The sequence below is a fragment of the Oncorhynchus gorbuscha genome, unplaced genomic scaffold (genome assembly GCF_021184085.1).
Source record: "Oncorhynchus gorbuscha isolate QuinsamMale2020 ecotype Even-year unplaced genomic scaffold, OgorEven_v1.0 Un_scaffold_419, whole genome shotgun sequence".
Classification (NCBI taxonomy): Eukaryota; Metazoa; Chordata; class Actinopteri; order Salmoniformes; family Salmonidae; genus Oncorhynchus; species Oncorhynchus gorbuscha.
The window spans coordinates 622,532-637,531 of NW_025745264.1; the positions used below are offsets into that span (position 1 = coordinate 622,532).

General features: G+C 45.5%; 2 protein-coding genes across 2 annotated transcripts in view; one reads left to right on the forward strand and one right to left on the reverse strand.

Moving 5' to 3' along the window:
- The window catches only part of LOC124018174 (protein diaphanous homolog 3-like), a 690,151-nt gene that overhangs the window by 511,869 nt on the left and 163,282 nt on the right, over positions 1 to 15,000 (reverse strand). The window lies entirely within an intron of this gene.
- LOC124018171 (protein diaphanous homolog 3-like) overlaps positions 1 to 15,000 on the forward strand; it is a 94,821-nt gene that overhangs the window by 79,186 nt on the left and 635 nt on the right. The window contains exons 12-13 of the mRNA XM_046333434.1: positions 2,328 to 2,648; positions 4,565 to 4,679. Of these exons, the coding sequence (XP_046189390.1) occupies positions 2,328 to 2,648; positions 4,565 to 4,679 (436 nt within the window). The remainder of the gene's footprint in view (positions 1 to 2,327; positions 2,649 to 4,564; positions 4,680 to 15,000) is intronic.

The following is a 15,000-nucleotide window of genomic DNA, read 5'->3' on the forward strand; positions in this document are numbered from 1 at the left end:
CTATTGGCAGCGTGTATTTTCAGCTCAACATCCAGTATTGATTTTAGATGTTTTAGTTTTCAGCACCGCGGGACACGAAACAAATCACTTATCAGACCTGTTTTATCATCTGTTGTTTAGTCCTGGCAGAGAGTTCACTGTTATATGGCCATTATCTCTTTAAATGTATTTTAACCAGGTAGGCAGAGAGTTCACTGTTATATGGCCATTATCTCTTTAAATGTATTTTAACCAGGTAGGCAGAGAGTTCACTGTTATATGGCCATTATCTCTTTAAATGTATTTTAACCAGGTAGGCAGAGAGTTCACTGTTATATGGCCATTATCTCTTTAAATTTATTTTAACCAGGTAGGCAGAGAGTTCACTGTTAAATGGCCATTATCTCTTTAAATGTATTTTAACCAGGTAGGCAGAGAGTTCACTGTTATATGGGCATTATCTCTTTAAATGTATTTTAACCAGGTAGGCAGAGAGTTCACTGTTATATGGCCATTATCTCTTTAAATGTATTTTAACCAGGTAGGCAGAGAGTTCACTGTTATATGGCCATTATCTTTTCAAATGTATTTTAACCAGGTAGGCAGAGAGTTCACTGTTATATGGCCATTATCTCTTTAAATGTATTTTAACCAGGTAGGCAGAGAGTTCACTGTTATATGGCCATTATCTCTTTAAATGTATTTTAACCAGGTAGGCAGAGAGTTCACTGTTATATGGCCATTATCTTTTCAAATGTATTTTAACCAGGTATGCAGAGATTTCACTGTTATATGGCCATTATCTTTTTAAAATGTATTTTAACCAGGTAGGCAGAGAGTTCACTGTTATATGGCCATTATCTCTTTAAATGTATTTTAACCAGGTAGGCAGAGAGTTCACTGTTATATGGCCATTATCTTTTCAAATGTATTTTAACCAGGTAGGCAGAGAGTTCACTGTTATATGGCCATTATCTCTTTAAATGTATTTTAACCAGGTAGGCAGAGAGTTCACTGTTATATGGCCATTATCTTTTCAAATGTATTTTAACCAGGTAGGCAGAGAGTTCACTGTTATATGGCCATTATCTCTTTAAATGTATTTTAACCAGGTAGGCAGAGAGTTCACTGTTATATGGCCATTATCATTAACACCTTTATTTAACCAGGTAGGCTAGTTGAGAACACCTTTATTTAACCAGGTAGACTAGTTGAGAACACCTTTATTTAACCAGGAGGCCAGTCGAGAACACCTTTATTTAACCAGGTAGGCTAGTTGAGAACACCTTTATTTAACCAGGTAGGCTAGTTGAGAACACCTTTATTTAACCAGGGAGGCCAGTTGAGAACACCTTTATTTATCCAGGTAGACTAGTTGAGAACACCTTTATTTAACCAGGTAGACTAGTTGAGAACACCTTTATTTAACCAGGTAGGCTAGTTGAGAACACCTTTATTTAACCAAGTTCTCATTTATAACTGCGACCTGACCAAGATAAAGCAAAGCCGTTCGACACAAACAACGACAGCAGAGTTCCACATGGAGTAAACAGTCAATAATACAATATAAAACGTCTATATACAGTGTGTGGTGCAAATGAGGTAAGATAAGGGAGGTAAAGGCAATAAATGGGCCGTGGTGGCGAAGTAATTAAAATATAGCAAATTAAACACTGGAGTGAATAGATGTGCAGAAGATGATTGTGTAAGTAGAGATACTGGGGTGCAAAGGAGCCAGATAAATACACTGGGTGGTTCGAGCCCTGACTGCTGATTGGCTGACAGCTGTGGTATATCAGACCGTGTACCACGGGTTATGACAAAACATGTATTTTTACTGCTCTAGTTACCTTGGCAACCAGTTTATTATAGCAATAAGGCACCTCAGGGGGTTGGTGGTGTATGGCCAATATACCACGGCTAAAGGGTTGTGTCCAGGCACTCCGCGTTGCGTCGTGCTTAAGAACAGCCTTTGGCCGTGGTATATTGGCCATATACCACACCTCCTCGGGCCTTACTGCTTAAAGATATATATTATATAATAATAATAATATATAAAGATATTGGTAACTGAGTTAAACTGACAGCTTTAAATGTGGTCCTTCTGTAGCTCATTTGGTAGAGCATGGCGCTTGTAACGCCAGGGTAGTGGGTTCGATCCCCGGGACCACCCATACGTAGAATGTATGCACACATGACTGTAAGTCGCTTTGGATAAAAGCGTCTGCTAAATGGCATATATTATTATTATTATATTATTTCAAATGTAGGTAAGAGGTTGTTGGAAAAAAACATATTTTTAGTTGATCAAAACTAATCCTGTTCCTTGATGTTGTTTTCCTCCTCAGTTTGGAGCGGTCCCAGTGGCCCTCTCCTCCGCCCGTCCTTCCCAGGCTGGCTTCCCCTCCTCTGCCTTTCCCTCCCTCCCTCCGCCTCCTTCTGGTCCTGGAGGTCCCATGCCTCCTCCCCCTCCTCCTCCCCCCCTCCCAGGCTGCGGCCCACCTCCCCCGCCAGGAGTGCCTCCCCCGTTCGGTTGCCCCCCTCCCCCTCCTCCTCCACCGGGGTTCTGTGGGCTGGGCTCGCCTACCCACAACACCTTGCCTTTCGGACTCCGGCCCAAGAAGCAGTTCAAGCTTGAGACTTCCATGAAGCGCCTCAACTGGTCCAAGGTGAGACTCAGTCACTCTCTGTCACTCTCTGTCACTCTCTGTCACTCTCTGTCACTCTCTGTCACTCTCTGTCACTCTCTGTCACTCTCTGTCACTCTCTCAGTCACTCTCTCAGCACTCTCTCAGCACTCTCTCAGCACTCACTCACTCACTCACTCACTCACTCACTCACACACACACACACATACATCCACTCCCCTAGTCCATTACCCCCCCTCCCCCTCCTCCCACACACTGCCTGGCCTTCTATAGCTAACATCTTGCTAAACATGGAGTGTGGCTGAAAACCCAGCATGTGGCTGTGAACACGACTTGTTTTGAGGTGTGTGTGTGTGTGTGTGTGTGTGTGTGTGTGTGTGTGTGTGTGTGTGTGTGTGTGTGTGTGTGTGTGTGTGTGTGTGTGTGTGTGTGTGTGTGTGTGTGTGTGTGAAGTGCTACTCAAGAGGCCTGCCAACTGATCACACAATAAATTAAATTCTCTAGCGATCTCTCCTGAGTTTTAGAGGCACCGTCTCTAAACTTTCAAGTCCTATCAGTGTAGAGTTTTTTTGGGGGGGGATAGATTCATGCATATTAAACGTGTGTGTGTGTGTGTCGTCCTGTACACCACCACAAAGGGGTCTCCTTTGAACGTGTCTCGTTGAAACCTGTTTCCAAGCTGATCACAACACCCAAGGCCATAACCTAATCACACCCTGTCAGTCAGTGTCGTGCACTACTTTACCATGGCTTAACAAGTAGTTCTCTGATGTCATATATATATAGGTAGTGAGGCGTCGTTTGGGACGTATCCTTCCTCATCAGATCAGATGGTCCAGCTTGTTCAGCAGCTGTATAAACGTTTATGGGATGAAGAAAACAATCAGGGAAGTGAGATTTTAACAAAATATGAATTGTAATTGCGTGAAGTTATATCACCCGAGACGAAATAAAACAACATCTGGTCTTCTGTGCTGAGCCAAGTCCCGTCTGAGACTTCTGGTCCAATCAGAGAGGAGAGGAGCCTCCCCCACCCGGGCTTTAAATGGCTGTTGGCACGGAAACGCTAGCCCTGGAAACATCTGTACTGTTGCTTGTTTTTGCCATTTTATATATAAATAAATAAATATAAGATATATATGTCACAAGAAGGAAGTTGGACTTTAAAAAATAAACAACTTACTTTAAAACGTCTCAGCTTTTCCCTCTAGATCCTTCAAGTAGCGTTCAACCAGCTGATACAGACTAAATGATTCCTAAACCTGCCTAACTCACCCGTGGTGTTACTGTCAGACTAAACCTGTCTAACTCACCCGTGGTGTTACTGTCAGACTAAACCTGTCTAACTCACCCGTGGTGTTACTGTCAGACTAAACCTGCCTAACTCACCCGTGGTGTTACTGTCAGACTAAACCTGTCTAACTCACCCGTGGTGTTACTGTCAGACTAAACCTGCCTAACTCACCCGTGGTGTTACTGTCAGACTAAACCTGCCTAACTCACCCGTGGTGTTACTGTCAGACTAAACCTGTCTAACTCACCCGTGGTGTTACTGTCAGACTAAACCTGCCTAACTCACCCGTGGTGTTACTGTCAGACTAAACCTGTCTAACTCACCCGTGGTGTTACTGTCAGACTAAACCTGTCTAACTCACCCGTGGTGTTACTGTCAGACTAAACCTGTCTAACTCACCCGTCGTGTTACTGTCAGACTAAACCTGTCTAACTCACCCGTGGTTTTACTGTCAGACTAAACCTGTCTAACTCACCCGTGGTTTTACTGTCACTGAGACGCTGCTGTGATGGTGTGTTGTGGTGTGTATAGGGGAGGGACTATGCAAATGAGATGCAGATGTGCTCAGTACTTCCTGTGTGGCTGCTTGCCCATGTTCAGATATTAACCCGCTGGTCCACCTGCCTTCTATTGGTGTGTGTAGATCCGCCCCCAGGAGATGTCCGAGAGCTGTTTCTGGGTGGTGGCTAACGAGGATCGCTATGACAACCCGGACCTGCTCAACAGACTGGCGCACACCTTTGGCTCCTACAGACCAGGTCAGGCTAACTACTGTTGTTATCGTCTCTGTCTGTCTCTCTGTGTCTCTGTCTGTCTCTCTGTGTCTCTGTCTGTCTCTCTGTGTCTCTGTCTGTCTCTCTGTGTCTCTGTCTGTCTCTCTGTGTCTCTGTCTGTCTCTCTGTGTCTCTCTGTGTCTCTGTCTGTCTCTCTGTGTCTCTCTGTGTCTCTGTCTGTCTCTCTGTGTCTCTCTGTGTCTCTCTCTAGCTACCACTAGGTAGAGGAGATCTATCATGGTCCTGTATAGATAGTACCACTAGGTAGAGGAGATCTATCATGGTCCTGTATAGATAGTACCACTAGGTAGAGGAGATCTATCATGGTCCTGTATAGTACCACTAGGTAGAGGAGATCTATCATGGTCCTGTATAGATAGTACCACTAGGTAGAGGAGATCTATCATGGTCCTGTATAGATAGTACCACTAGGTAGAGGAGATCTATCATGGTCCTGTATAGTACCACTAGGTAGAGGAGATCTATCATGGTCCTGTATAGTACCACTAGGTAGAGGAGATCTATCATGGTCCTGTATAGATAGTACCACTAGGTAGAGGAGATCTATCATGGTCCTGTATAGTACCACTAGGTAGAGGAGATCTATCATGGTCCTGTATAGTACCACTAGGTAGAGGAGATCTATCATGGTCCTGTATAGATAGTACCACTAGGTAGAGGAGATCTATCATGGTCCTGTATAGTACCACTAGGTAGAGGAGATCTATCATGGTCCTGTATAGATAGTACCACTAGGTAGAGGAGATCTATCATGGTCCTGTATAGTACCACTAGGTAGAGGAGATCTATCATGGTCCTGTATAGATAGTACCACTAGGTAGAGGAGATCTATCATGGTCCTGTATAGATAGTACCACTAGGTAGAGGAGATCTATCATGGTCCTGTATAGATAGTACCACTAGGTAGAGGAGATCTATCATGGTCCTGTATAGTACCACTAGGTAGAGGAGATCTATCATGGTCCTGTATAGATAGTACCACTAGGTAGAGGAGATCTATCATGGTCCTGTATAGTAGTACCACTAGGTAGAGGAGATCTATCATGGTCCTGTATAGATAGTACCACTAGGTAGAGGAGATCTATCATGGTCCTAGTATAGAGGAGATACCACTAGGTAGAGGAGATCTATCATGGTCCTGTATAGTACCACTAGGTAGAGGAGATCTATCATGGTCCTGTATAGATAGTACCACTAGGTAGAGGAGATCTATCATGGTCCTGTATAGATAGTACCACTAGGTAGAGGAGATCTATCATGGTCCTGTATAGATAGTACCACTAGGTAGAGGAGATCTATCATGGTCCTGTATAGTACCACTAGGTAGAGGAGATCTATCATGGTCCTGTATAGTACCACTAGGTAGAGGAGATCTATCATGGTCCTGTATAGATAGTACCACTAGGTAGAGGAGATCTATCATGGTCCTGTATAGTACCACTAGGTAGAGGAGATCTATCATGGTCCTGTATAGTACCACTAGGTAGAGGAGATCTGGGTCCTGTATAGATAGTACCACTAGGTAGAGGAGATCTATCATGGTCCTGTATAGTACCACTAGGTAGAGGAGATCTATCATGGTCCTGTATAGATAGTACCACTAGGTAGAGGAGATCTATCATGGTCCTGTATAGTACCACTAGGTAGAGGAGATCTATCATGGTCCTGTATAGTACCACTAGGTAGAGGAGATCTATCATGGTCCTGTATAGTACCACTAGGTAGAGGAGATCTATCATGGTCCTGTATAGTACCACTAGGTAGAGGAGATCTATCATGGTCCTGTATAGATAGTACCACTAGGTAGAGGAGATCTATCATGGTCCTGTATAGTACCACTAGGTAGAGGAGATCTATCATGGTCCTGTATAGTACCACTAGGTAGAGGAGATCTATCATGGTCCTGTATAGATAGTACCACTAGGTAGAGGAGATCTATCATGGTCCTGTATAGATAGTACCACTAGGTAGAGGAGATCTATCATGGTCCTGTATAGATAGTACCACTAGGTAGAGGAGATCTATCATGGTCCTGTATAGTACCACTAGGTAGAGGAGATCTATCATGGTCCTGTATAGATAGTACCACTAGGTAGAGGAGATCTATCATGGTCCTGTATAGTACCACTAGGAATTGCCACAGTGTCAAAGTGTCTCTTTAATAAGGTTAACCAACCAGACAGAGACAGCAGGGGGCCTCCTCCTCTTCCTCCTCCTCCTCCTAGGTTGTTGTTGTATATTTGTCCAGATCTCCTCCTCCTCCTCCTAGGTTGTTGTTGTATATTTGTCCAGATCTCCTCCTCCTCCTCCTCCTCCTCCTCCTCCTCCTCCTCCTCCTCCTCCTAGGTTGTTGTTGTATATTTGTCCAGATCTCCTCCTCCTCCTCCTAGGTTGTTGTTGTCTATTTGTCCAGATCTCCTCCTCCTCCTCCTCCTCCTCCTCCTCCTCCTCCTCCTCCTCCTCCTCCTCCTCCTCCTAGGTTGTTGTTGTATATTTGTCCAGATCTCCTCCTCCTCCTCCTCCTCCTCCTAGGTTGTTGTTGTCTATTTGTCCAGATCTCCTCTCCTGATTAATTTAAGAGCTGCTCCGTGTTCTACTCGTTGTGTCGTGATGTCGTCCGCTAGCTGGTTCACCGTCTCACCGTGCCGTAGAGGACACCATTTTGAATTATTCATTCAGCCATTATCTACCTGTCACTACTGCTACATGCAGCACACACACACACACTGTACACACTGTACACACACACACACACACACACACACACACACACACACACACACACACACACACACACACACACACACACACACACACACACACACACACACACACACACACACACACACACACACACACACACACACACACACTTGTTTTGTGACATCAAGGTATTAAATAATGGAGACAGTACAGGTATATAAACACTAGGACAGGTGACGGAGAGGAACCTAACATCAGGCCTCCTGAGGTTCTGGTCTAGCTACATCAGACCTCCTGAGGTTCTGTCTAGTTACATCAGGCCTCCTGAGGTTCTGGTCTAGTTACATCAGACCTCCTGAGGTTCTGTCTAGTTACATCAGACCTCCTGAGGTTCTGTCTAGTTACATCAGACCTCCTGAGGTTCTGTCTAGTTACATCAGACCTCCTGAGGTTCTGTCTAGTTACATCAGACCTCCTGAGGTTCTGTCTAGTTACATCAGGCCTCCTGAGGTTCTGTAACACGCTGTAGGGTTCTGTAACACGCTGTAGGGTTCTGTAACACGTTGTAGGGTTCTGTAACACGCTGTAGGGTTCTGTAACACGCTGTAGGGTTCTGTAACACGCTGTAGTGTTCTGGAATACGCTGTAGGGTTCTGGAACACGCTGTAGGGTTCTGTAACACGCTGTAGGGTTCTGTAACACTCTGTAGGGTTCTGTAACACGCTGTAGGGTTCTGTAACACGTTGTAGGGTTCTGTAACACGTTGTAGGGTTCTGTAACACGCTGTAGGGTTCTGTAACACGCTGTAGGGTTCTGTAACACGCTGTAGGGTTCTGTAACACGCTGTAGGGTTCTGTAACACGCTGTAGTGTTCTGGAATATGCTGTAGGGTTCTGGAACACGCTGTAGGGTTCTGTAACACGCTGTAGGGTTCTGTAACACTCTGTAGGGTTCTGTAACACGCTGTAGGGTTCTGTAACACGTTGTAGGGTTCTGTAACATGTTGTAGGGTTCTGTAACACGCTGTAGGGTTCTGTAACACGTTGTAGGGTTCTGTAACACGTTGTAGGGTTCTTAGGGTTCTGTAACACGTTGTAGGGTTCTTAGGGTTCTGTAACACACTGTAGGGTTCTTAGGGTTCTGTAACACGCTGTACGGTGCTGTGGGTCACAGCTCACGGTTAATGTCCTTCATCTGCCTCTTCTACTTTCTTAGACAGGATCTCTGTTGGTTACAGTCTGTCCTCTGTCTCTTTCCTCACGTGTGTGTGTGTGTGTGTGTGTGTGTGTGTGTGTGTGTGTGTGTGTGTGTGTGTGTGTGTGTGTGTGTGTGTGTGTGTGTGTGTGTGTGTGTGTGTGTGTGTGTGTGTGTGTGTGTGTGTGTGTGTGTGTGTGTGTGTGTGTGTGTGAGAGTGGTGGTCCTCTGAGCTCTGCTGTCAGAACGGTTGTTGTCAGAGTGGAGCTGGTGGACCTGTTGTCCTCACACACACACACACAGATACACACACGCAGAGATAGACACACACACACACACAGAGATAGACACACACACACACAGAGAGAGACACACACACACACACACACACACACGGAGACACACACACAGAGATATACACACACACACAGAGAGACACACAGACACACACACACACACGCAGAGACACACACACGCAGAGACACACACACACACACACACACACACACACACACACACACACACACACACACACACACACACACACACACACACACACACACACACACACACACACACACACACACACACACACACACACACACGCAGAGATACACACACACGCAGAGATACACGCACACGCACACAGAGAGACACACGCACACGCACACAGAGAGACACACGCACACGCACACAGAGAGACACACGCACACGCACACAGAGAGACACACACACACACGCAGAGATACACACGCACACGCACACGCACACGCACACGCACACAGAGAGACACACACAGTCACTCCTCCCGTCTTCTCGCCCATTGTTCTTCCCACTAATTTAGTCCACTGGCTGCACACATCAGTCTCTTCCTCCTCCTCGTCCTCCTCGTCCTCCTCGTCCTCCCCACTTAAGTGCAGCAGCATCTGGATCCACATTAAACTTTTAAACCGCCTCATCTCTCTCTCTCTCTCTCTCTCTCTCTCTCTGTCTCTCTCTCTCTCTCTCTCTCTCTCTCTCTCTCTCTCTCTCTCTCTCTCTCTCTCTCTCTCTCTCTCTCTCTCTCTCTCTGTCTCTCTCTCTCTCTCTCTCTCCTGCGCTCCCGTTTTCATTCCATCAAATATTCATCCCTCTCTGTGAACTTCACATTGCTCTTCCCAGATGATTACCACTCTCCTTCTCCTGTTTTTCATATGAACAATCGCTAGCACACACACACACACACACACACACACACACACACACACACACACACACACACACACACACACACACACACACACACACACACACACACACACACACACACACACACACACACACACACACTGCTGATATACAGTTCACACCTCAGTTCATATCAGAAGAGGAGAACATTTCAGTCTTTTTAAACTCCTAAATATGATATTTTGTCAAGAGTTTCATTCCTAATAACTCCTAGTTTAAACAACCAACTACAACATGATAGAATAAACCACCTGTTATTTATGTCTGTTGAGGACTACAGGAAGTGGGATAAACTGACTAAATGATTACTGTTGAGGAATACAGGAAGTGGGATAAACAGACTAAATGATTACTGTTGTTGAGGAATACAGGAAGTGGATATACAGACTAAATGATTACTGTTGTTGAGGAATACAGGAAGTGGGATAAACAGACTAAATGATTACTGTTGTTGAGGACTACAGGAAGTGGATATACAGACTAAATGATTACTGTTGTTGAGGACTACAGGAAGTGGGATAAACAGACTAAATGATTACTGTTGTTGAGGACTACAGGAAGTGGATATACAGACTAAATGATTACTGTTGTTGAGGACTACAGGAAGTGGGATAAACAGACTAAATGATTACTGTTGTTGAGGACTACAGGAAGTGGATATACAGACTAAATGATTACTGTTGTTGAGGAATACAGGAAGTGGGATAAACAGACTAAATGATTACTGTTGTTGAGGACTACAGGAAGTGGATATACAGACTAAATGATTACTGTTGTTGAGGACTACAGGAAGTGGATATACAGACTAAATGATTGCTGTTGTTGAGGACTACAGGAAGTGGATATACAGACTAAATGATTACTGTTGTTGAGGACTACAGGAAGTGGATATACAGACTAAATGATTACTGTTGTTGAGGAATACAGGAAGTGGATATACAGACTAAATGATTACTGTTGTTGAGGAATACAGGAAGTGGGATAAACAGACTAAATGATTACTGTTGTTGAGGACTATAGGAAGTGGGATAAACAGACTAAATTATTACTGTTGTTGAGGACTACAGGAAGTGGTATAAACAGACTAAATTATTACTGTTGAGGAATACAGGAAGTGGGATAAACAGACTAAATGATTACTGTTGTTGAGGACTACAGGAAGTGGATATACAGACTAAATGATTACTGTTGTTGAGGACTACAGGAAGTGGATATACAGACTAAATGATTACTGTTGTTGAGGACTACAGGAAGTGGATATACAGACTAAATGATTACTGTTGTTGAGGACTACAGGAAGTGGGATAAACAGACTAAATGATTACTGTTGTTGAGGACTACAGGAAGTGGGATAAACAGACTAAATGATTACTGTTGTTGAGGACTACAGGAAGTGGGATAAACAGACTAAATGATTACTGTTGTTGAGGAATACAGGAAGTGGGATATACAGACTAAATGATTACTGTTGTTGAGGACTACAGGAAGTGGGATAGACTAAATGATTACTGTTGTTGAGGAATACAGGAAGTGGGATAAACAGACTAAATGATTACTGTTGTTGAGGACTACAGGAAGTGGGATGGGATATGCATGATATTTTGTTGTAGGCGGAACTCATCAGATCATCGGATCCTATTGGACGCTCCTCAGCCCGGTGCTTCATCACCAATCAGAGCTGCCGTTTGGCCTGTATGCAAATCAACCATTGCCATATATGGATCTGTGTTGTTCACTTTGAGCTGTGTTGACAGCTGTGTTGACAGCTGTGTTGACAGCTGTGTTGACAGCTGTGTTGACAGCTGCGCTCGTTTTGTGGATACGTTGTTTTGAGATCAAAGAGAGATGTAGCCGTTTGAGCACGTTTGGTAAATGAAGAGGTTCAGGACAGAACAGCAGATTGAACTCTCCCTCCCTCTGCCGCATCCCCTTTAATAACATTAATGAAGAGGTTCAGGACAGAACAGCAGATTCAACTCTCCCTCCCTCCGCCGCATCCCCTTTAATAACATTAATGAAGAGGTTCAGGACAGAACAGCAGATTCAACTCTCCCTCCCTCCGCCGCATCCCCTTTAATAACATTAATGAAGAGGTTCAGGACAGAACAGCAGATTGAACTCTCCCTCCCTCCGCCGCATCCCCTTTAATAACATTAATGAAGAGGTTCAGGACAGAACAGCAGATTGAACTCTCCCTCCCTCTGCCGCATCCCCTTTAATAACATCAATGAAGAGGTTCAGGACAGAACAGCAGATTCAACTCTCCCTCCTCCGCCGCATCCCCTTTAATAACATTAATGAAGAGGTTCAGGACAGAACAGCAGATTGAACTCTCCCTCCCTCCGCCGCATCCCCTTTAATAACATTAATGAAGAGGTTCAGGACAGAACAGCAGATTCAACTCTCCCTCCCTCCGCCGCATCCCCTTTAATAACATTAATGAAGAGGTTCAGGACAGAACAGCAGATTCAACTCTCCCTCCCTCCGCCGCATCCCCTTTAATAACATTAATGAAGAGGTTCAGGACAGAACAGCAGATTGAACTCTCCCTCCCTCCGCCGCATCCCCTTTAATAACATTAATGAAGAGGTTCAGGACAGAACAGCAGATTGAACTCTCCCTCCCTCTGCCACATCCCCTTTAATAACATTAATGAAGAGGTTCAGGACAGAACAGCAGATTCAACTCTCCCTCCCTCCGCCGCATCCCCTTTAATAACATTAATGAAGAGGTTCAGGACAGAACAGCAGATTGAACTCTCCCTCCCTCTGCCGCATCCCCTTTAATAACATTAATGAAGAGGTTCAGGACAGAACAGCAGATTCAACTCTCCCTCCCTCTGCCACATCCCCTTTAATAACATTAATGAAGAGGTTCAGGACAGAACAGCAGATTCAACTCTCCCTCCCTCCGCCGCATCCCCTTTAATAACATTAATGAAGAGGTTCAGGACAGAACAGCAGATTGAACTCTCCCTCCCTCCGCCACATCCCCTTTAATAACATCAATGAAGAGGTTCAGGACAGAACAGCAGATTGAACTCTCCCTCCCTCCGCCACATCCCCTTTAATAACATTAATGAAGAGGTTCAGGACAGAACAGCAGACTGGAGGAGGGACACACACACACACACACACACACACACACACACACACACACACACACACACACACACACACACACACACACACACACACACACACACACACACACACACACACACACACACACACACACACACACACACACACACACACACACACACACACACACACACACACACACACACACACACACACACAGTCACACACACGCTCCACACACACACGCTCACACACACACACACACACACACACACTGAGGCTCACACACACACACACACTTAGACACTGACCTTGTATAGACTGTTTAACAGACATACGCTCACAGATGTTTAACAGTCTGATGGCCTTGAGATAGAAGCTGTTTAACAGGCTGGTGGCCTTGATATAGAAGCTGTTTAACAGTCTGATGGCCTTGATACAGAAGCTGTTTAACAGTCTGATGGCCTTGAGGTAGAAGCTGTTTAACAGTCTGATGGCCTTGTATAGAAGCTGTTTAACAGTCTGATGGCCTTGTATAGAAGCTGTTTAACAGTCTGATGGCCTTGTATAGAAGCTGTTTAACAGTCTGATGGCCTTGTATAGAAGCTGTTTAACAGTCTGATGGCCTTGTATAGAAGCTGTTTAACAGTCTGATGGCCTTGTATAGAAGCTGTTTTTCAATCTCTCGGTACCAGCTTTGATGCACCTGTACTGACCTCTCCTTCTGGATGATAGCGAGGTGAACAGGCAGTGGGTGGTTTGTTGTTTTTAGATGAGCTCGGGTGGTTGTTGTTTTTAGATGAGCTGCAATGTTTCCTTCTCTGGCGGCTCAGTTTTACCTGTCCCACCATTACTGAGGCTCAGTTTTACCTGTCCCACCATTACTGAGGCTCAGTTCCCCCTGTCCCACCATTACTGAGGCTCAGTTCCACCTGTCCCACCATGAGGCTCAGTTCCACCTGTCCCACCATTACTGAGGCTCAGTTCCACCTGTCCCACCATTACTGAGGCTCAGTACTACCTGTCCCACCATTACTGAGGCTCAGTTCCACCTGTCCCACCATTACTGAGGCTCAGTTTCACCTGTCCCACCACTACTGAGGCTCAGTACTACCTGTCCCACCATTACTGAGGCTCAGTTCCACCTGTCCCACCATTACTGATGCTCAGTTCCACCTGTCCCACCATTACTGAGGCTCAGTTTCACCTGTCCCACCATTAATGAGGCTCAGTTTCACCTGTCCCACCATTAATGAAGCAGTTTCACCTGTCCCACCATTACTGAGGCTCAGGTCCACCTGTCCCACCATTACTGAGGCTCAGTTCTACCTGTCCCACCATTACTGAGGCTCAGGTACACCTGTCCCACCATTACTGAGGCTCAGGTACACCTGTCCCACCATTACTGAGGCTCAGTTACTACCTGTCCCACCATTACTGAGGCTCAGTCCTACCTGTCCCACCATTACTGAGGCTCAGCCCCACCTGTCCCACCATTACGGAGGCTCAGTTCTACCTGTCCCACCATTACTGAGGCTCAGTACTACCTGTCCCACCATTACTGAGGCTCAGTTACTACCTGAAGATGACGTAGGAGAGTCGAGACGAGGGACGGAGAGAGAGAGAGGGGAGGGGCACAGTATAGTCAGGTCAGCCACCAGACAGACAGAACCGGGCACTGGGTCTATCTATCAGTATAGTCAGGTCAGACACCAGACAGACAGAACCGGGCACTAGGTCTATCTATCAGTATAGGCAGGTCAGACACCAGACAGACAGAACCGGGCACTGGGTCTATCTATCAGTATAGGCAGGTCAGCCACCAGACAGAACCGGGCACTAGGTCTATCTATCAGTATAGGCAGGTCAGACACCAGACAGACCCGTGCACTAGGTCTATCTATCAGTATAGACAGGTAAGACACCAGACAGAACCGGGCACTAGGTCTATCTATCAGTATAGGCAGGTCAGACACCAGACAGACCCGTGCACTAGGTCTATCTATCAGTATAGGCAGGTCAGACACCAGACAGACGCGTGCACTAGGTCTATCTATCAGTATAGACAGGTCAGACAC